The sequence below is a fragment of the Macrotis lagotis genome, chromosome 1 (assembly GCF_037893015.1).
Source record: "Macrotis lagotis isolate mMagLag1 chromosome 1, bilby.v1.9.chrom.fasta, whole genome shotgun sequence".
NCBI lineage: Eukaryota > Metazoa > Chordata > Mammalia > Peramelemorphia > Peramelidae > Macrotis > Macrotis lagotis.
In genome coordinates, this window is record NC_133658.1 from 272,217,817 (window position 1) to 272,242,002 (window position 24,186).

The following is a 24,186-nucleotide window of genomic DNA, read 5'->3' on the forward strand; positions in this document are numbered from 1 at the left end:
ATTAAGCATAATTATTTTAAAAAGATGTATTTGTTAAAAGCATAATAGAATCAAAAATAATCAAGAGCATTAAAGAATTCAAATTTCGATTGATTTCAAACACTAGAAAAAATACACATACAACTACCTCAGAATTAAAGATCAGCAAATTTTGGAATACATGAAATAATTATTGAGTGGAGGAAAAAACAAACCTTTCTACTCTAAACATCTTTTGAGGTCTAGTGCATATATTTGTCCATGTTCCAACAGGTGATAAATATTTGAACCCAAGTCCTCTAAATTCAATTCCACTTACTGCTGCACTACAATTATCTCAGACTTTATTATGTAGAATCAGTATTCTACTCATTTCAAGTGACATTAATGTCAGGGTTTTTTAGATCTGGTATAAATGAAGTTTTATGATGATTTATTGAATGCAGGCAAGATGGAGAGGAGGAAGTACAGCAACAATTTTAAGGGTAAATAACCACATTACTACACTACAATATTCAGTTTTTAGCATCATAATTGGTAGTTACAAATAGTAAATGTTAAAATTGTAATATTGTGGTTTTAAAATTAAAAAAAAAAAAACCCAGACATTTTAGAAATGACAAAACAGGCCCAAAGTAGTTTAGTAACTTGCCCATGCTAAAATAAGGATCTGAACTTGGAACCACTATCTCCAAATTGATTATCAATTTATATAGTATATATCATTTAATTTTAAAAATACCCATGAAAAATTTTATTTTTAATGTTACTTTAAAATTTGTATCATTTCTTAAGTACATAATTAGCCAAATCTGATAAAGCATCAGGGCTTTATTTTTTTGGTGAAATACCAAACCAGATGGAAAAGTGACAAACCACCCCGTAGAGAGACAGAGCTTAGTGTGACTTCTGGAAATTACCTGTGACACCAAAAGCAATCCCTCTGAACCTCAATTTTTTCATGAGCAAAATGAGATGATTTCTAAAATCCCTGTTCCTTCAAGCTGAAATATTCTTAAAACTCTAAATGGAAATAAAATGCTAAACCAACTCCTGCAGAATTACTAATTTAGTTAGAAACTTTATCAAAAGGAAAGTGAGAACTTCAAACTACAAAGCAATTTTTCATCTTAAAGAGACTTGTCTAGGGCATAGAGAGGGTCAATATGCCAATTAACCAGTCTTTTTTAATCCTCTATTTTGTATAGTGGACAGTTGATGAGTAACAACACTTAAATCCAGGATTTCCTAAAAGTCTAGTCCTATTTCTTCATTACTCCATACTACCTCTCTAAACTTGAAAAATATGACTATTTACTACCCAATCTAAGAGTTTATTTAAGCAATGAATAGATAAACTAAGAACTGAATAGAGTAAAAAAGCTTTGGCACAGGCATTGTTCCCAAATGGAGGGGAACCTAAAAATAATCTCAATTTGTTACTTTGTTTCTAATCTCTTTACAATTATACTATACAGTATTTTGAAAAAAACCTATTAAGCAAACAATGAAGAGCATCTGCAGTCAAGAGAACCTGAGCATAAAACTCATAACTTTAACTACAAGTCACAAACTCCTTTAGACCTAGGATGCTCAACTTCAAAAAATAGGGCAAATAACCAACTTTTTTTAGAGGATTGTTGCAATAGTCAATTAGCAAGTATTTATTAAGGGTCTACTTCCGTGCCAGAAAGCACATTCCTTTTTATAAATCTTGATTACTACTTATAAAATAAGGTTTTTAGACGATTAATTTCATGCTCCCTGCTTTCAGTTCTAAATCTGGCATGTTATGAAATCTGTTGTCAGTGTAACAAATATCCAATCAATACAGGTGGTTTCAATCTATTTTTGTTTCAAATACAAGATGGAAATAAAATGGTATCACTTATTATCTGAATAAAGGTCCCAGATCAGTCTTCTCAAGTGCTTTAGAGGTCTATAGCCAAGAATACACATTGATTTCCAAACTGAGTATTTTCACAACTTTTTGTCTATTTTAGTATTAATGGTAAACCAATGTAATAAATATTCCAATAAAAATGTAGCTAGTTAACTGGTTGTTTCAAACTGAGTTACCATCTACAATTGGGGCTTTTAAAATAGGCCACCTCCCTCTCAGAGTCTATAAAAAACTCAAATGAAATCATGTATATTATAGATCCTTCTAATTAAAATTTGCTATAATTTTACTTTTCCTTCTTCCTGAAATGATTTCGGGCTCATGTCTCCTGAAAGCCCCTCAACTTTCCATTTTAAGTAAATGAAAGGGGCAAAAGTTCAGGCTTAGAAGTTTTGATTCTAGCTCTGCCTTCCTGTCGATACTTTAAAAATGTAAATAGCCCAACTATACAAGAAAATACTAGTTATTAGATTTATGAGCTTATTAAAATGTTTTAAAGTAATTTTTAATTATTTTTAAGGCAAACACACCATCTTACTAAGAAGCAATTTCTAAAATAGGTAGATATCAGGGATCAGGAAAAATGCAATCTACCAGTGGAAATAAAAATCATTTAGGGGCATAAGTTCCATCTCCAGCATTAAAGTCATATGCCACTCCCCTTTCCTTTGTTACAATTCCATCACTTCCCCAATTTTAGCCAAACTGAATCTATTGTCTGTTTCCCTGCCTTTCTAATATCCTCTACTTCACTTGCTCAATTCTTAACCATCTTTTAAAGACCTGGCTCAAATGCAATCTCAATGACATTACCCTTGAACCTTCTCCCTTCCAATCTTGGCATAAGTTGTGAGTTTGTAATGTACTCACATATTTTGTATGCCTCTCACATCCTGCCTTAATCCACTCCATATTGTCAACTCAATGAGATTTGTTTATAAACTTCTCATGCATTCTATTATCTCAGTGCTCTACCCAGAACACTTCAAGTACAAAGAGGTACCCAATTGTTGAATTAAGAAAAACGTTGATGCTATAAGATATCTTAGAAACCACCTAATTTTAATCTCCCTCGTTTTAGAGATGAAACTTGAGGGTCTCAAAAGTCATTTGTTCAGCTCATTTCTAGTGAGCAAGGTTGGAAGTAGAAACCAAGTCTCCTGTGCTCAGAATTTTTTTTCCCCAACTACATTATCCAAACCAAGAAACCCCAAAGTCTCATTCTAGTCAACCTCCCACTCAATATAAATAGCAAAATTACCTTTATTTTTTGTTGCTGCCAACAACCAACCCGCACCATGTTTGTGTTTCCACAAAGTATTTTTATGTGATACAGCTTTATGGTTTAGTTTCATTTTCAGTGAAACCTGTTTAAGGAGTGTCTTACCCCCAAGGTAATCTGTTTGTATGGAAGTTGTCCACTTAAGAGATTTTAACAGTGGAATGAACAGTTTACCTATACAGGTTGTCCTCTAAAATTCAAAAAAGGGAAAGATTCAGTGACATGCCTCTGTTAAGTGGACAACCAGGAAAAAAAAAAAGCACTGGTAATTGTTTTTCTATTTATTGCTTTGCCTCCAGGTGTGTTTAGCATTTAAAAAAAAAATCTTAAGTCAAATATTAGTCATCTGAATATGGTATGTAAATCTTTCAAAACAAAATGTTAAATGTTACCGTAGATCAGGGTTGGACAAATCCCGTGTGCCAAGTTAACCCAGCACCTACTCTTTTTCAGTAAAATCTTACCCCAACTACAGAAGTGCACTTCACTCTTCCAGCTCATGCAGATTCACTTTTACTAGCACAGCAACTTGAAAAGAAGTCCTTGGGGCAGTGGGCAGCAGCAGCAACAGCAGCCAACCCATTAGGGCTCCTCAGGGCCCTCTGCCACCACTGTACCTGCTCCAACTTGTGCTCCACTCCCTGTAACCAGAGGGAGAGACTGGGCAAGAGGGAGAGTGGGGCTGGCTTCTAGCGCTCCCCCCACCCCCATGTACAGGGCCCAGATGTGTTCTGATCAGACGTGAGCAACTCACTCTTTGAACCTTTCCAGATGATTCTTTGAAGTATTTCTGTAGATCTTGGTAAATGTGGGGTCCAAAGTCCTCTGTCAAACATGCAGCTTTCCCACCTACCCCCATTTTTCGTTCTTAAAAGCAAAGAAATTCATCTGGCTCCTATATTTTGAGGATAGCTCATGGATCCAAAGGAAAATTTTGGAACGTGGTCTAAAGTTCATTTTTGTGTTAAGCAGTGTGTGTTCACCATGCCAGTGATAAAAGCTCAATGAAACTGGGAAAAAGAAAAAAAGTAGGAAAGAAATGTGCCTTGATGTTTTAAAATTCTAAACTACCTAGAGGAGATGTAGATATCAAGAATTTAAGAAAATTTTCAACTATGCCTTACAAAAATGATGAGGATAAGAAAAATGGAGAAACAAATACACAAACATAATACTTCATACAAATGAGAAAAAGACCCACATCAAGAGTTTTGAGTTACCACCAAAATCCTAAACATATTTAAAAACTATTCATGTGAACTTTTTAATATTGTAAATTCCTGACTGCATTAGATGTTTCATTAGAATAGGTAATACCCCTTCAGATAGTTCTTATCAATGCAGATGGGTAACTTCTCTAACTTAAGTCTTAAGAGTTCCCACAGGGGTACAGTATTCTTCAGATGAGACTTGAACCAAGATCTTCCAGTTCTGCCATACTGCTTCTGACATTTTAAAATGGACAGCAGAATTAGAAGCTTCAACTTATGGAATCACTGCTCCTCTTCACCAGAAGAATAAATTTCTCATCTATGTGCCCAGAACACACAGTTGCAGCAGCCATAATAACCCATGTTCAACAATGTTTGGGGAAGCAAAATGGGAGCCTTTTTCAAAACCCCCAAACAAGTGCTTTCAAATGCTAACTACTTTTATAATACATGCATTGAGAGCTGGGCAGCTGTAAAGGTGGAAAATATGTAAATAGTGGAAATATCTTGCAATTAATTTAAAGTGTTACATTATACCCTTCTCTCCCCTCCTCCCTCTTATATGTATATGAGACAGTCTACACTGAAGATGATCTAATCCATGGTTCTGTTATCCCAAGCACCACTATCAGTTTTAGTAAAAGAGTCATGAGTGGTCACCAGTATGTAAGGAAGGGCTAAAAGGGTTTAGTAGCAGTCACACAATGAGTGATTTTATGTATTTTACTCCCTGGTATGGTCTTGAAGAGTGTAGGGCTGAAAGGGAATTTGAGAGATCACTTAGTCCAACCCCCTTTCATGTTACACGTGAGGAAAAAGTGAAGCCCAAAAGTGTGAAGGTGACTTGACCAAGGTCACACAGGAAGTAGCAGAACAAGGATTCAAATCCAGGTCTTCTAGCTTCAAATCCAATGCTGCCTGGAGTAACAAGAAACATAATAACCAACCTTCCCTTTCCCACCCCAGTCCCATTTTGCCCCATTCTCCTTTTCCTCCTCAAAACCAACTTCAGATCCTTCCCTCCTTCCCATTTCTAACTGAATATCCTTCAGTACACCACCTTTTAAGAATTAAATCTACAGGTTATTTGAACTTTTCTATTTATGGTAACTGAAAATAACACATGTAGAGTGAGATGTACCTCAGGCTAACTCTCTCCTAACCAAAAACAAAAAAACAAACAAAAAAAAACTAGATAGCTATCTAGGAATGAAAGAGGGTAGAGAAGCATAGATGGTTCTCCTCTTATAATTCTCCTCTTATTGAATTCTAGTGTTCTGTAAGATGCCTTGTGGCTCCATATCTGTGACAGGGAATTTGCCCTCTCAATCTTTAAGAGGAATTTAGAATGAAGGTAGTGGGGGGGGGGGGGTGGAAACAACAGACAGCAATGGAATAAGGAGAGCTAAGACCCAGTTCCCCTCTTTTGGAATGGCTTCCTGATAGTATAGTTAATAAAACACAGGTGGCTTTCCAAGGATTCAGATATGAAATTCCAGTAGAATCAGATGCTGTTTCAAAGTTTGCACCAAAATCAAGATAAATGTGTATTGTGCTTTTTTATTCCCTTTTACCTATCCTTTAGTTTTCAAAATAACTCAGATTATAGATTGATACAGGTATTATATCATCTGTTGACAAAAATAGATCTAAAATGCAATAATTTTAAGAATGCATTTGAATGTCATAATTTCAATACTGTGAAACAGAAATTAGATAATTCTATAATTGAGAATTATAGGGGGGGCAGAGGTACAGAAATACATGAAAATAGAAAACTAGTTTTTCATAACCTTCATAATTATCTACTACAGTTCAGAAAACAAACTTATTTTCACTTACCTTTGCATACTATAATGAAATCTTCTACAAAACTGCTTGTGAATAATGTATATATAAATATATATACATATTTATATTAAAACACTCAAAAATAAAACCCTTTCATCTGCCCAGTCAGAAATAAAAAAGTTAAACCTGAAAATCTCTAATATAAGCAGAGTATCATATTCTCAGGTTATTTGCAGAAAGTTTCCAAAATGTACAAGTCATTAAAATAGATGATTATGTGCTGCTGACATGTGTAAAAAGTAAAATAAAATAAAAATAAATAAAAGCTAAATGTACTTTAAAGATCTGTAATTTTGTTGGTCTGAGTGCATTCTTTTCCCGACACAGATCCCAACCCCTCTAGGACTTGGTAGATGGTCTGCGAGTGACTGTGGCCGAAAAATTCGTCAGCCTATGGCCAATCTGGCGAAGAACCTCTCCGAATTTAGCTAGGCTGGTCCTTGGACAGCAGACATACAGTCCGTCCGTCGCTGGGCCCACTCTCTCGAAGCCTTTCCAGCTTGGTAGGGGCTGCCAGAGGTTGCACTCCACCACTGAATGGCATAGCCTTCAAGAACTCAAGGTCACCTCCACACCACGATGAAGTGTTAGAGGACTTTTGTGGAAGAAAACTAATAGTACAGCAAGAAAATTATTGTTGGTATTGAGCACTGATGAACATGGATGATGTGTTGAACCTATTAAGGCAAAATTTGCTGACGTTACTATACTTACCACCTACTGAAAATAGTTTTAAGAACTCATTCATCAAGGACAAACATTCAGCAACCATAAGTGGACAACTGTTTTGTGAATGTTTCTCTGTGTGTGTAGTTGTGTATCTGTGTGTGTGTCTGCGTGTGGTGTGTATTCTTATTTTCTTTTTCTTAAAACATTTAAGTTGCAAAAGACTAAGAAGTGGACTGGACCTTGAAAATCTCCTTAGACGTATACATGAATTGTTGAAGGTGAAGAAAGCGTTTAAGAGCAGAAAAAAACCACGATTAAACTTCCAAATCTTGGACAAGCCAAAACTGGGTGGCTATTTAGAATAGAACGTAAAGGATTGATGAGACAAATCCCTGTGTGATACATACATTTATATAACAGTGATGATGAAATGGCAGCAGTCTTTTCTGGCTTTACTGCATTGTAATTGTGATCGCTTGCCCAGGATGGTGTGCTGCTTTCTGAAGTTGTTTCCTTTATAAGTCCTTCATTCCTAGGTGTTGTCACCACAGTTTTCTTTGCAATGTTTTCTTTTTTGTCAGGAGGTGGCCTCTTCTGGACAGAAGAAATTTTAATACCTGTCTGTATAATCAGTAAAATCTCGATCACTATTTGTAAAAAGGCTAAAATTATGATATACTTGATTTCAATTTTATATTACAATTGATGTTCATTACTTCACTGTTCCCAGGGGCATATTAATTGGGTAAAACCACCATGTAATCTAACAATGAGCAATTAGGTTGCAATTAATAGAAATATCAAGTAAAGTGGCAGCCCTTCTGGACTCTAATCAAATCTCATGTGTTCAATTCTGCATGCCACACTTTGAAAAGAACTTTCATAAACGAACAAGTTACAGATTGCTCAAGAACTCAAAAGGAGATAATTAAACTTTAGAGAATAGAAAGGCAGATTTCAGTTTAACATATAGGGAAATTTCCTCAAAAATAAAGTTGTTCAAAATTGAAATGGGTTCCCTCCGGAGATTACTGGAGGTGATGAAATAAGGCTTTACTGACCATTTACTGTAGATGAGAACAGGTATTAGATCGATCTATCTATGAGAACACACTTTTGAGGATTCCTTACAATCCTAAATCTCATATTTTAAAGTCACATAGCTGAGTTTCATTATTTGTAATTGGGAAATAAATGGAAAAACAACCTTAAATAACCTAGCAACAATTTATGGCAGCTGTTACCCATCCATTGTGTATAGTAAGTAATTTTCAATTCCCTGAGGGATGATCAATTAACTGTATTACAGAGCCTATGTTGCATACTTCCTTACATTGCATTGCCTACTTCTCCAATGTACTTGCCCCTTGTCTAAAAGAGGAATTATTAAAATGTGATTAATATCTGTTTCTTATTGATTGCTCTGCTAAAAAAGCTTATGAAGAGAGAAAGGTCAAACTATTAAGCTATAACAGTTTTAACTGTGAATATCATTTAAGTATGTTTTTCTTTTCCCTCAAATATTAACCATACTTCATTTTTTGTTTGTCCAGAGTAGCCAGCTTACCTGAACACCAGATTTTGGAAGACTGCCTTTTTCAGGTTTCAATTTTGGTTTTTCTTTTACTTTTGGTTTTGGTTCTTTGCCAGCAGACAGAAATTTCATGGTAGCTGCAGCATGTTTAAGGATACAATCATTACTACAATATACTGAGTCAGGCTGAGCCACACTGGAACAACCAGGACCAATACATTTTGAGGCACCAGGAGTCTCAATAACCTGCAGATTAAAATGTACAATATATTTAAATAGCATGATTGGATTTATCAAAGAATTTTATAATATTGTTTGAATTATTTTGTTCTAGTTGTGACACTAGTAGCATGAAAGTATATATCATCACCATCATCACTAAACGTTATCTTCATTTAGTCATTACTTACCAAATCTGACGAATTATTCATACTCTTCATTTTTTGCAAATAGTCAAAACCAAATCACATGCAATTTCTAAAGTTCACTTATTGCTATTAAAATCCCTATAGTTTTAGTTAACTCAAATGAAACCTTTTTCTCACATTTGATGGTTTAAACTACGGTTTTGGACCTCAAAATAAGACAATCTTGTGTTGAAAAAAAGAAAGACATAGAATATAGTTCTTCTATGACTTTTTCTGTTGAACATATAAAATTGTTTGCTAGGGGGTTTTAATTCCTAATGGCCATAATAATTTTAGCTTGTTTCTCAATTTGTCATAAAAATTACTTGGTGAGAAGTTTGGTTACAAAGTAGCAGTTAATGGTATATCCATTTTTCTACTGGTTTAATAAAAAATATTAAATGAGAAATAAGCCATACTTAAACAATACTCGCTACAATTATTTTCTTAACTTATCTTAATAATCATTTCAGGTAACTGATTTTAGGAGAATAATTCCAATGTTGATGTTAACAACGTAAGTCTGAAATTGACAGCCTAATTCTTTAAAAATCTTAAAATACTCACAGGTTGAAATATTTTGAGCTTTTTCTTGCCACTTGGATTGGCAGCTTTTTCGATTCTACCCTTGATTCCTTGATCTTCACTGGATTTTTGCTCTATTGTTCCTATACTTGTCAGTTCTGTACCATCAGCATTTTCATGCCTAAACTTAGCTTCCTGATGATCAGATTCTGAAGCAGTCTCATCCTGTACTTGCAAGATGGTGCAATTTGGACAGATATAATCTTCTCCATTCCTTTCTAAAAGCCTCCCACGAGCTTCAGAAATCCCTACACAATCACCATGAAACCACTCCTCACATCGATCACAGCAAATCATAAATCTGAAAAAAAAATAATTTTTAATGTATCAGAGACTGAAAAACAATCAAACGAGCATCATTTTACTGAATTAAAATATTAAGAAAAAATCCAATTTAGATACCGAATAACTTCCTATTAAAATAACTATTCTATAATTGGTAGAATTTATCAGTAAGGCTTTCGAATTCTAATCTTATACCTTAATAACTTAAAAGGCAAAAATATACATTTTTCTATTTGCCAATACCTACCTGTTGTTATGAGGTTGTCGACAAATGCAATATAATGCATTAGGGTCATAAACCTCACATTCAGGTTTCCGCTTCACCAACTCTTCAGATTCTTCATCTTTGATTCCCTGAGGAGGTTTCCCCTCTAACTTAATATCCTGGTCTTCTTTAGACTCCTGGGGCACAGCTACTTGATCCACTGCCTCAGGTTCTTGCTTACTGGGCCCTTCAGTTTCCACTGTATTACCTGCCTCAACATCAACAGTTTCTGTGGGATCCTCTTCACGACGTTTCTTCCTTAGGCGATTTTGTATACCTTTCAGTGTCAAGTCAGAGGGTTCTTGTTCACGCTTTCTTCTAAGGCGATTCTGAAGTTCTTTCAATGTCAATCCATCACTATCACTATCAGAAGTGTCATCATCTTCATCATCATCAACATCATCATCATCATCTTTTGTTCCTTTTGTAACTGCAGTGGATTGACCTTTAACATTTCTGGAGTCAGATTTCTGACCAATTTTAGTTTCAGGAGTGCTTTCCACACTCCCTTCAGAAGCAGTTTCTACATCTGTAACTGGACAAGAGGCTGGTTCACTCGAGTCTTCCAGGGTAACAGGAACATTTTTTCTTCCTCTCCTTCTGACTGTAGTAAGAAATTCTTCTACTCTTTCTGTACGTTTGGGCTGTCGCCCACTTCGTCGGAGGGAAAGGCTTTGTTGCTGCTGTTGTGGCTGCTGATCAAGGGACTCTATTTCAGCATCTCCTGCACCTTCACGTTTAGCAATGGTAGTTCTGCGAAAACCCCATGTTTTCCTAAACTCCTTACTTGTAGGTTTAATTGCTTTTGGAGCTTCCTCATTGCTTGGGTCACCTTTATCATCCAAGCCTAAAAGAAAAAAAAAACCAAACAAATTGGTTAATCTTTAAAAATTTTGTTTCTGATCAATAAGGCATGCACATAACAGATTAAGAGGACTGGAAGGGAACCTCTAGGTCATCTAGATTATTTCTCTTAGTTTACAGATAAGAAAACTGAGGTCCAAAGAAATGATATGACTTGCCTGCTGGTCATGCAGTAATGGCAAAGCCAGAATTTAGATGTATTTAATTTGTGCCAAATTACATTCTGAACAGTATTTTAGATGTATGAATATCTATGCAAAAGGCAACCAAAAAAAACACCAAGTTTTCATCTATGGAAGTGAATCTTTACATTAAATTCATACTTTCTATTTCAGAAGTTGGCTTTCAAGTTTTTCACTAGCATTCTGAGGATTACATGTAATTTGTTTTCTACTTTAAATAAAAGTAAATACCTTGGGAATTACTTTCCATATTGTCCAAGCGTGACTCAGATTTAAATGCCACTGATGATTCTGGATTTACAGCATGTTCCATCACAGGAATACCAGAGTTCTATAAGTGTAACCCTAAAAATATACAAAATTAACTTTATTTGTGATGATGGGTTATTTTGCTGTGTACCGTACACCACAAATAGTATATCTAAGTACTTGATAATGAAAACACAAGCAGTTACCACTTTACAATTGTCTAACCTGTTCATGTTAAATTAGACCCGAGATTAAGGCAACATATCTACAGTCTACTGTATTTCTGTCTTATGCATTTATATTCAAATTTCTATTGTAATTAGGTGTATATGTCCTATCTTCCCCACTAAAACTTCAGTTTTATTGAGGAACGAGATCCTAATCTATCATCTACCCCTCAGCATTTATCCTTATACAAAGTAGGTCTACATTCTAGTGATAAACAACACATCTAAAAATATACAGTCTGTATAAATACACTTTAATTATTTCAATTTATTAAGTCTTTACCCTCAACTCAGTACCCACTAAGCTTAAAGTCAATTATCAAATGATCACTCAGAACAGGTTATTAAAATTCCTACCTATTAAAACCTAATTCAAATGTTCACTTACTCTCTCCCAGTGGAAGCCCCTCTTGCTCCCAGTTACCAAAAATATTAAGTTTTCTTACACATTGGGACAGTTTTTTAAAACTATCTGCAAGCTCCACCTTCAACGGGAAATCTTTTCCTGATCCCAATCATTAACTTTCTTTTCATTTCTTCTGCATATACTACAAGTACAAGTTATCTCTTCAAGGAGATTACTTAATTTTTGTCTTTATATAGTGGCTTACATAGTATTTGACACATAGTAGATGCTTTATAAATATTTGATTGATAAAACTCATTATGTATCATTTTCTAATACTTCTATGTCTATGCATCATTATCATTCTACTAGACTAGATCACACCTTAATTTTATCTCCCATCAGCATCTAAGCTATAATGTTCTATTAAATATAAAACAGAATTCTTTAGTTTTCTTTTAGTCTAAGCTATGCAAATCATCTAAATAATCATATGATCACTCTAAATTACTGCAAAAGGTTTACCTATCCTTTATAGAAAGAAATCTTTTGAATATTAACATTTTTTCCTCTAATTCTATAAAGTGCATCTGGGCAATTTTTGTAAATAACTGCAAATGAAAATCAAAGTTTATGTGCACACTTTTTCTTTTCTGCTAAATATGTTCTTTATCTTTAAAATTCAAATTTTAAACTGTTACAAGAGATCTTTTTAGGCAAAATTTGTACAGCATAAAAAACTTCCTTAAGAAATTAAAAGTTTCTAAATTATTGATTTAAGAGAAAGTATTAGTGCAAGCACCAGTTATAGAGCTGTAAATGATCAAAAATTCAAATGAACACATATCCTTGTGGTCTAGATTATTCCAAAACAATTTCAAAACCAAATAGGAATACTTAATTTCCTTAATAAAAGTTAACAGCCTAAAAAATAAAAAAACTCTTAAGTATAAGGAAACTGAATTGATATTTCACAGTTTACCTGACTCAACATCCTAGTTGAAATATCTTCCTGTAGTTACCAATAAAATGGAATAGTGAATGAAGAACGAACCACAAAGAATTCACAAAATAATTTAGACTTCAAAAAATACATACACCCAAATCTAAAATGAAACAAAACATCAAAAAACAAACCCCAAACAAAAGAGGATTCATCTTGATGTCAACTCAAAGGAACTAGGTGTACCAATCAAAGTTTCATTTGAAGTGAGCTCCTGAAAGAAATCAAAATAGTTTTACAAAAACTATTCTCCCACCACAGGCACTGAAGAGTCACATAAAGGCACCTTCAGAATTACTTAACTTTTGGACCTTGTATTAAGTTAAAACAATTTTCCACTAAAAGAAAAATTGTCACCAGTGTAATCAAGTGTTTTGTATATCTTTATTTGAGGGGGTGGTGCTGGAAGGTGGAATGAACTTTAAAGGCCCCTTTTTAGGCTTAGGAAATAGCAGTAGAAAAGCAGAAAATACCTTGAAGATGGGAATTGGGGGGTGGGGGTGGGAGAAGAAAAGATTTGACATGACTAGAGTATACATGTTTGAAGATAAGGTTGTAATAGGTCCACCCAAATCAAGGATTTTGAAAGCCAGAATATCTTTGATTTATGATAAATAGGAAATTCACTATGGATTCTTGTAAAATAAAATGATAAAAGCAGATTAACCTGGCAATAACAGATCAACTAAGAGCAGAAGGTAAATATAGCTCTGTTTCATTGGCAAGGGATTATAAATTCAAGAAGTGAAAGAGAACTCAGGTGATCTAGTCAAATCTATTTATGAAGCAAAATGATCCCTTAATCTTTCCTTAAAGTTCTATAATGGTTAACCCACTAGTAGCATAAAGTCAAATATACCAATTTTGAAAATTTACAACTGTTCAACACGGAACCTAAATCTGCTTGTTCTTTAATGTGTACCCTCTGCAGCCTAGCAGACCAAGTCTAATCCTTATCCCTAATACTTGAAGAGAACCATCTTTTTCTTCCTCCATTCTTCCTCACCAAGTCTTCTCTTTCCCTGGCTAAAAAAATAGATACTCCATTGTTCTGATTACTCTGCATAAAGAGGTCTCTTAGGCACAAGGTGAGTTTGAGAAAAAATGAACAATGGACAGTGATTCTCAAAGTATGGTCTGGAAAGCTTTAAGAAGTCCCCCAAGATCCTTTCATGCCTGTGAAAGCAAATCTATTTTCATAATAATATCAAGACATTAATTATTTGACTTTTTCCTTCTCATTCTCTCACAAGCAATACAGTGGATTTTCAAGAGGTAACAAGACCTGTAAAGATTTAGTTGTAAATATGAATACTCAGTTCAAGTCTCAATAGATGTAAACTCATAAACAAAAGATCTTTGGGACTCCTTAATAATTAAACATGTAAAGGTGTCTCGATCCAAAATATTTGAAAATTATTCATCTTGAAAGAAATGAATAATACAAGACTGGAACAAAGTTGTCATCCGCAATGGTAAAATAGAAACAACACAAAACAAGCATTCCCTTATTTCTGTAAGCATGTTTAAGAAAGTTTAAAAGAGATTAATTTCTGGTGATATAAAAGATTTCTTATCACAGTAGAACTATCAATACTGCAAATTTAAATCTAAGGCTCATCAATGTCAAATATGACTTATCTTCAAAAGAAATCATTGGCAATTTATCATCTCAAATCTTTTCAGAATTCTAATCTTTGTTTTGAAGAGACCTGAATTATTTTGAAAATGAACTTTAATCACCTTTAAAAGCCCATGATTATTATGAAAATGATTATCTAAAAACAATTATACTATTAATATTACATATTACACTATTTACTTTCTATTTACATATCCCTAACTACAGGGTCATAAAACCCCAAAGAATAATCCAATCAGAATGAAAATTAGCAATTACTTACTAAAATAGTCCTGAATCTTCATAAACCCCTTTAATTTATTTAATCCACCAATATCTTCCCCATAATCAAGTGCTAACTGGAGAGCTCAAGTCTCACACATCACCTATTACCTAAATTCACTCCAACTGTCCTCTCCCTTAACTGCAGTCTCCCCTAGTTACCGGAAGCTACACTGTAACATTCCAACTCATTCTTCTTAAAGACACAGTATGTATTATTCTTTTGAAGTCTCTTGTACTATCTGTAGCTTTACCTTGGACAAGTCACAGATAAACTAAGACAATCACAATTTGGTTAAGTAACTTTACTTACAGTAGAGGACTATGCAAAATTATATTTATTATGGTTTTCTTTAAAAAAGGGGGGGGACTTCTAAACAAGAAATACTCTTTTAAGAACTTCTAAAATAATGTATTAAGGCCAAATTACAGGTTTGATAAGAGTTCACATCTAGAGTTTGCTGTTTTATTAACTGTATGACCTTGGACAAATTACTTAAAATGTCAGGACCTCAGTTTCCTTATTTATAAGATGAGAGAAATAAGGTGATGTCAAATGCTCCTTATAGCTTCTAGATCTGATAATCTTAAAACCACCCCTTTGCTGATTATACTAAATATATCTTAAACTTTGAGTGGAAAAAATTAACTTTAAGATATAAAACAAGAGAAAACTATTTTACAAAAATGAACAGCATTACATTCATTGATAGGTGGCTAATACAATGGATAAAGCATGGGCCTAGAATCAACAAAATCTGAGTTCAAATCCCACCTCAGATACTTATATTAGCAACTCCCTCAAAGGATTTGTTGTAGGATCAAATAACATTTTTAAAGCACTACAGTACTTAGCTTATTCCTTCCCTACCAGTCTAACATAAAATGATCAATATCCAATTTGAATACCATTTTTCTAATATTTCTTTCAAAAACAAACTACTGCAAAAATACATTCCTGAGACATCATTCATCTAGCTCTTCCTAAAACTACTTCAATTAAATTACAGCTAACCTTACTATATAATTTTACTCCTTCCTTAAAATAACTATCTTATCAATTTATCTATTCAAAATCTCCAACTCACCAGACAAGCTAGCTATCACGAGTAGGCAAAGTAATTCCATGTGACAAGTGTTTTGAAAATAAATTCTGATCACTTCACAAATCAACAGATGCAAATAATGTTTTCAATTCCATTTGCTAAATAGCCTGTAATTAAGTAAGATTCCTCTGAATAGTGTTTGAGATTCTCCAACAGGAAATCTATCCAAATCCTACTTAGCTGAGGAAATGCACTGCCTCACTTTTCCCTCCCCAAGAAGAATGCAAGCTTTGTTGAGGCAAGGTTCTTTGCATCCCCAGTGCCTAGCAGAGTGGCAGATCATAAGTATTTAATACCTTTTGCTTGTTGAACTGACACTATTATATTTATGTATTTCAAAAAAAACCCTCAAAGTATCCTTGGTTAGTACAACGTATATTAATTTCATTCATTTTTACAGCAACAAATGACTACAACACTTTCTTATTGAAGATATATAATGAAAAAAAATTATTTTGCCCCATCTGGTGGTAAAATTGTGCATTGAATTCTTAATGGCTTACCATCTTTTATCAATCCCATCCATTTTTCTTCCAAAAACAAGGTACCTCAAGAAACACTAAAGAAGGGAAGAGAGACAGGGTAAAAAAGGCCAGCATCGAATCAAATTTAGGGAAAAATCTCATTCCATCAGAAAATATTTCTCCAAAAGTCATTAATTATAGACATCTTAGTTGAGAAGTTACAGAAAATAGAATGTCACTATCTTACTGAAAAGAAAACCAAACAGTGGTTTCCCCCCTTTCCATTTATTGATGTAATCTGTATCAACAGCTTTTTTTATAAGCCTACTTAAAAAAAAAGTAGTACCTACCAAAACAGTTTAAGAACAGGGTATGTAACCCCTTGAAAGGATGTATTTACAAAACTGACACAAATGACAGATATATGGAAACAGTGTCCTGTATATCATATTTGAGATTAGAAGTTAAATTTTTTTTGTGTCATGGAACTGGTATTCTGGTGAAACCTACATCCTTATCAGAATCAAGTTTGTTGCCTACAATCTTTATGTAAAGTAACTGCTAAATTTCAATTAGAGGTCAGTGAAAAAAGACTATTTTTTTTCCTCCCTGAAAGAGAATAGATATCTCAAAATTCCTGAATAAAAACTCCTCTTTTAAATCTGGGTAGGGCCAATGCTAATAAATTAAAATTTTGTAAGTTAATCTAGTATTATTTACTATTACAAAGTCACAAATAAAAAGCAGGTGGTTGAGGATTCACATGTAATTTCTTAGTAAGAAAAAAAGAAAAAAACAACCAGAAACTTTCAACCAAAATCTCAAATTTTCAGTTTTTTATATCTGCACAGCAGCAGTGGTTGATGATGCCTTGACACTAGTTCTTTACCAGAAGTCATACTTTAAGTAGCTTCCCTACAGTTCTACTTCAGTCTCTACATGTTTTCCAAAACTAAAGCTTAAAAGGAAATTTCATGATACTCTAGCTATGGGTGATGACTGAACTGTAACAAGTAGATGAACAACTTAGGTGTCTAAATCAGGAAATGGCAGTTTCCTTAATTCAGTCAGGCCTTAATTCCTGGGGAGAGGCCTTCGAATTCTCCACTAAAAGACCTAAGATCAAACTGCTGTAAAAATTTATGGTGAAAAAATTAAGATAAAAGAGTAAGAAATCAAGAATCATATGACCCCTGGATCATACTTAACATAAATTACATTAAGAAAATATCAAAGGCGTGGCTAGGTGGTGCAGTGAATAGAGCACTGGCCTTGGACTCAGGAGTACCAGAGTTCAAATTTGACCTCAGACACTTAATGATCTAGCCTGGGGCAAGCCACTTAACCCCATTTGCCTTGCAAAAAAAAAAAAGTATGAAAGAAAATACCAAAAACTTTACTTTCACTTTCAAAAAGGACACATTTTCACTTTCCTAAACCACAAGTCAGGTACTGTTATGATTCAAGAGCTTATTAAGCTGTGAAACATTTCAGTCAATTGATCAACAAGCATTTTTATTAAGCTAACTTCAAACTATTTTATGTGCTGGAAGGGGAGGTGGAGGTAGATGTAGGGACACAAAAGTCAAACCTTCAAATGGCTTACTTTCTAGCAGTGAGAGAAAATATGTACAACAAATAAGTAAAGAAATAGATACAAGGCAATTTTGGAAAGAAATTCAATACCTCTAAAGGTCGTATGGCAGGCTCTGAACCTGAAGGGTTAAAGAAGGAAATCTAGAGGTAAGCAAGGAGTGCATTGCAAGAATGAGAAATACCTTGGCAAAGAGCCTGGAGATAGGAGTTGGAGGGTTAAGCTTAAGAAATAGTTATCATTTGGGTTGCACTTACCAAGGAAGTGGAATAAAATGTCAATTATGGAAAGATTTCTATTTCAAGCATACTTTCATGAAATTTTAAAGCTGAAGGAGATCTTATAGGTCAACCAGCACAACTCTTTTACTTGTACAAGTAAAAGCCAGAAGTATAGTGTTGTGCCCAAGAACACACAGCTAATTAGTGACGGTATGGGAGCTAGAATCAATCCAGGGTTATTTCCCTACTTCTTTCCAGCTAATCACTGGTCAAGTTTAATGCAGAGGATTATATTTAGTAACTTGAGATTTTGAGGCATTTTCTCAGTGACTATGTATTTTTAGACATAGAAAACTTCTGTAATGGATGTCTTTGTTTCAATTGTTAAGCAAAAGGAAAAGATAATACTAAAATGAAAATCCAAATGATGCCAAACAAAGATTGTATAGTATAACATTGAAAACAGTATATTTTCTAAGTACTTAAAAAGAAGCCAAGAAAAAGAATTCCAAATTCATATTCAAGCCAATGGTTCAAGAAGCTAATTTGCCCTCAAGAATAACTCTGATTTGAGCTCCAATTCCAATAGTACCATCATACCCTACTTATGGATTAATTGAAAATCCCTTAAGAATTTCAAGAGGTAGAACAAAGCTTTGTTTTGCTAATTCTCACCTTTGCTCCAGTAAAAAGTCCTCTGCCCAACACCAGGGAATATTCTTTTTTGGTTATAAAGAAGCTCAGTTAGTCAGTATTCAACCTTAAAGAAACAAGCCCTTAGCATTTCCATATTGTCTCCACAATCAAACCTTTTTTATTTTGCTTACCAATCCAGCACAAACTAGTCCAGTTACAAAAGTGTGCAGATTTATATTACTTAGTTTACTTGATTCAAACTAGCCTTTTGATTCAAACTAGTCTTTTCACAGATGAGTAGTCACAACTCTCCCTTAAGTCAGCAGGCCCTATCAGGTTGTCACCTTGGAGTCACAGATTTTAGTATAGTAAACCTACCAGGGTCATTGCTTTTTGCCCCATTTTTGACCTCTGAAAGATTATGCTCTTTTCTGTTTGACTTACAAGTACATATCTATTGATCGCTTTAAGTTGCAGTAATTTTCTAGCTACCCCAACTTAGCCATTATCACTTTGGCTCTGCCCCCAAGCAACTTTCTCTCAGGCCAGTGTTCTTAAATCTAATTGCTGTTTCCAAGTCCATGTAAATCAGGAATAGGGAATGTCTGGGGAGACTAAAAACTCAGTAATTAAGTATTTAACCAAATATAGCAGGCTAATTTTTAAATTGATAATTGTGTTTAGTCCGAGAATGTTATAAATATCCAAAAAGTTCCTTAGCAGAGAAAAGGATTTCCCCACTCCAGATGTAAATCCTTCTTCAACAGGATATTCTCTGAACCTTTTGAACCTACTAGATTCTCTATAAGAGACTATGAATGGAAATGATTTAAGAAGATAGAATTTTAGGAACTATCAATTCTTCTCCTCCCCACATAGATGCATTTCATCTTATCTGTGATACCCATTAAAAGAAACCTTAAAGGTAACCCTGATATTTGAATACTTAAAAATTTTAGGAGCTCTTCATATTTTAACATTGAAAGCTTTACCATTATAGCCCCTCTCCTCCCAAACCCAATTCACCAACTGCTAGAACCAAAAACTGTAGGGGATATTTAAGGACATCAAATCCATCATCAATGAAAATTTGTGCCATTTTGAAAAGCAATTTGGAATCACATAAAAGAAATGTCCATACCCACTGACTCAGACATTCCATTGCTATCCATATAACCCAAGGAAGTCAATGATAAAAAAAAAGACTCAATATATAATGGCACCAAAATACTTAAAGAAACAATTTTTTGCAGTGGCAAAGAACTTGAATCAAAATAGATCAGTTATGGCTAAACAAATTACCTTATAAAAAACAATGAATGTGAAACACAGAATGACATCAACTTATGCAAAGTGAAATAAGCAGAGCCAGGAAAAGGAAATACTCAATAATTTCATTTAAATTGATGTAACCCTCAAAGATGAATATTGTGAAATTATCAATATGTATATCTCCAAAGGAGATATAAAAAGACATTCTTCCTTCTTTGAAAAGATAAAGGTCTAGGTGGAGGGTGGGATCCATGGGTAGAATATGATATATAAAATTCTTTTCATATATTGAGATTAGTTCCCACACTGCCCTCCTCCCCTTCTTTTTAAATTTACTGGCTATAAGTGATAGTTCTTTGGAAGGGGTAGGATACTAGGGAAAACTTGGTTACATCAAAACAGAGATATCATAAAAATAGATTAAAAAAATAATTATACTTTGAGCCAGAAGTCCTATTGCTATCAATGAGAGAAAAAGGTTCCATATCTATACCAACATATTAAAAGACATTTTTAGGATAGCAAAGACATGGATTGCTATTAGTTGAGGAATAGCTAAACAAATTATTCTTAAATATAATGAAATATTACTCTTCACTAAGATAAGGCCAGTGTGAGGAATTTAAGGCATATGTATTGAGGCAGAATAAAGTTAAGATGAATCAAAATAACAGTATATAAAAAATAACTACAACTATGTAAATAGAAAGAAAAAACAGGGAGTGAATACTATGTAATAACATGATGACCATGGGCTCTGTACAAGAATATTTTTCTCCTTTCATTGGAGAGGAAATAGACAAAGCTGAATTTGATATTGGAAGTGGTTGATATTATTGGCTGTTATTATACCGAACTTCTCCTCCAGTTCCCTTCTTCCCCAATATTCATATCACTTCTGCAACTTGAGAAGGACTGCTGGGAAGGGATCTAGTTAGAGAAGTGAACATGATGTAAAAAAATAATATGCATCAATAAAATTTTTTTAAGAGAATGGTTGTCAATTTAAGACGATTCCTAGAAATCATCTAACGTCCAAAAATTAATAAACTAGGTACTATTTTATGGTCAATTTAAATATTTCTATTACTCAAAAAAGTTTGCTCCTAATTAAAAATATACATTTAAGTTTTATTAAACTTAAAATGAAATTATGTCAAATATATTTATACAACCTTTAGTGAATAAATGAGCCTAAGTTGGTATTAATATCAAAACCATTAAAATTAACACTTGAAATAATGCCTTTAACTATATTTAAAAGCAATTCAAAAAACATGTGAATACATCATGAAAATTCATTAGGATTAAGAAAAAGGGTCAATTAGCAGATTAAAACAAGGAGGATGAACACCACAAATACACAGAAGTGGGTTCCATAACTAGGACTCTGGTATCACAGATAAATTTCAAAGTCATTTTCCAAGTTCTACTCTGACAGGATCTAGATCTGGATTAAATTAAGTACCTTTTTATTCAGGATTTGGGTAACTCCCCACCAGACAGACACTGTTCAGTCTTCCCAATTGTTTCTTTAGTGCACTGGATCATTCTCAGTATAGAAAACTGTTAGAGGTAGGGGAGGGTTTAGGAGATGGCCCATCTTATAATTACTCTGCAACAGCCTTGCACCAAGCTTAAGAGCCTAGAGGCTAGTTGAGGGAAGCAGTGCAATAACCTCTGGATTAAGGGGCATGAGATAAGAGAATGAATCATGCAGATCAGTGAGAAATAAAAACCTAATTTAAGAGCCTGCTTTTTATATTCCTCCACTTAATGTTGGGGTTTTTTTTTTTGCAAGGCAAATGGAGTTAAGTGGCTTGCCCAAGGCCACACAGCTAGGTAATTATTAAGTCTCTGAGACCCTATTTGAACCCAGGTACTCCTGACTCCAGGGCTGGTGCTCTATCCACTGTGCCACCTAGCTGCCTTCACTTAATGTTGTTTTATCTCCCTATTTCTTTACTGTTACATTGTGGTTATCTTTCCATATAAGGAAATTAAGCCTACTTTTAAATGTGTAAATCAAGTCGCTACTTTTAGAACAAAATGTATCCTTTGATACATTAGCCAAGCAACAGCAACAATTTTAATTCCATGTATAAATTTAACAAGAAAAAAACTTTTCCAAGGTAGAATTATATTGAAATGGTTAAAAATACAAAACTAATCATAATCCAAAGATGATATTATACATAAAACCCCCAAAACTTTTAAGTATTATTCATCTTGTTTCTTATCTAAAGCCCAAGTCTGTTTAAACCCAGGCTATCTACCTACACCATTCAACATATTTTGGAATCACTTTTCCAATTTCTTCTTGAAGCAGCTTAAAAAACAAAATTTTATTAAAAGTGAAACAATTTAAAAGGCGAAAAAGACTATTACACTCTAAAGCCAATTTAAAGAGACTGATCCAAATAATACATTGATTCCCTTCTAGTATCAAGGAAAATCAATTGTAATTGGAAAAAAAAAATCCTTTCTCAAAAATGACAAAAGGGTGAGACTAGATATGCAAATGAGCATCAATAGAGTTTATATGCATTAAAGCTTTTTACCTGATTATTTCTCTCAAGTAAACATTGAGGAAATTCTTCTTGCAAAACTCCTGAAATGGATGCTGCTCCTCCTGACTACTATGAGTCAGGAAAAAAACTGAAGAGAAAGAGGAGGGACCATCAGATAGAGAGAACGATTTTTGTCAATATTAGAATTTTTCAAACTTTCCCCCCCTGATTTTACCTACTAACAAGTTAGGGTTTAGTTCAAAATAAATGTTACTTAAACTGAGCTCAAACTAAAAAACGTGTGATTTTTCACAAACTGTTTAGAGAGTAGTTAACAATACAAAAATCTCCTTTTCACCTTCTTTACTAGTTGCTTCTTTCATCGGCGTAAGGGACTTCTAGAAGAGAAAAGGCTCCAGTAATTATTTTTCCACTATTCTGGTTCCTCTATCAAGTTGTGGCCAGTTCTTATCTTCTGAATTTCCTCTGTCTTACAAAGTATTCAACTCCCAATTTACTGTCACAAAACCACTTTGTAAGAGGGACAAAAATTGTCTTCATATATTTAAATTTAAGTAACTTAATCTCAGGAACATGAAGGCCAGAATCAAGAACAAGTATGTAAACTCTTTAAATTTGTAAGGTCCTTCTGAAATCTGGATTTTAGCATATTTATCAATGGTAACAATTTTACATATTTAAATTAAAAGCACTAAAACTGGTACTGTACAACAGTACAATTTGGTGGCCAAAATAATATTAACTTGTCAATAAGTACTTGCTTATTAACAAGTTAATATTATTTTGGCCACCATAGCTTCAATTAAACAATTAATTTACAAGTTAGTTAACACTTTGTTTTTAATTTGGTCTACCATTTAAAAGGGAAAAGTCTACTAAAATAGTTTTCTATTCAGAGGATTGGGCCCTAGAATATACTTTCATTCTGACACCTCCTAAATATGAAATTTCTAAAACAAAACTTATAATGAATATGGTATTAGAGGGAAAGTTCCCTCATCCTAGCCTAACAATAATAAGCATTTATTTACTAAGCTCAGTGCTGAGAATGCAAAGAGAAAACCTGCCCAAATCCCTACCTTTTAAAAAGTTTACATTCTCTCTGGGGCAATAACACTGCACATTATCATTTCAATGTCCATTGAAAGGACCCCAGATGTTACAGATCCAACATTCAAAATAACTAGAAAAGAATTTAAATTACAAAAAGGCAATCATTCCTTTTACAACCAAGGCCCTTCCTAATTAAGATTTAGTAAGTTTCATCTATTTATAGTCACAAAAGTATAATGCAAACTACTTATGGGCCAAGATTATGTAAATGTCATTTTTGGCATCACCAGAAACTATAACAATGCCTGGAAGACATTGTATGGATTGGAACTGTATGGATTGGAAAATGTTGTTTATTATAACTAATCTTAACTTCCACCTATCAAAGGGTTCTACATTAATTTATGAGTATCTTGAAAAGTCAAGCCAAACAAATTTAGGCAATCTCAAAAAAAAGCATATTTTGCTATTTTTCCAAAGCAGCCAGAAGACACCATAAGAAGAAATACTATGTTAACTTTATAAAATAAACCAAGATCTGTTGTGATCACCTATTGTGTGTTC

General features: G+C 33.8%; 1 protein-coding gene across 11 annotated transcripts in view; it reads right to left on the reverse strand.

The window, feature by feature from the left end:
* The window catches only part of DIDO1 (death inducer-obliterator 1), a 57,931-nt gene that overhangs the window by 27,779 nt on the left and 5,966 nt on the right, over positions 1-24,186 (reverse strand). For 4 of the 11 annotated variants that reach the window (XM_074210437.1, XM_074210436.1, XM_074210440.1 and 1 more), the window contains exons 2-6: positions 11,249-11,362; positions 9,954-10,818; positions 9,404-9,722; positions 8,463-8,675; positions 7,303-7,516 (exon numbers count right to left, since the gene is read on the reverse strand). In XM_074210437.1, coding sequence (XP_074066538.1) covers positions 7,303-7,516; positions 8,463-8,675; positions 9,404-9,722; positions 9,954-10,818; positions 11,249-11,330 — 1,693 coding nt within the window. In that variant the 5' untranslated portion in view covers positions 11,331-11,362. The other 7 variants (XM_074210434.1, XM_074210433.1, XM_074210435.1 and 4 more) reach the window with 6 other exon arrangements.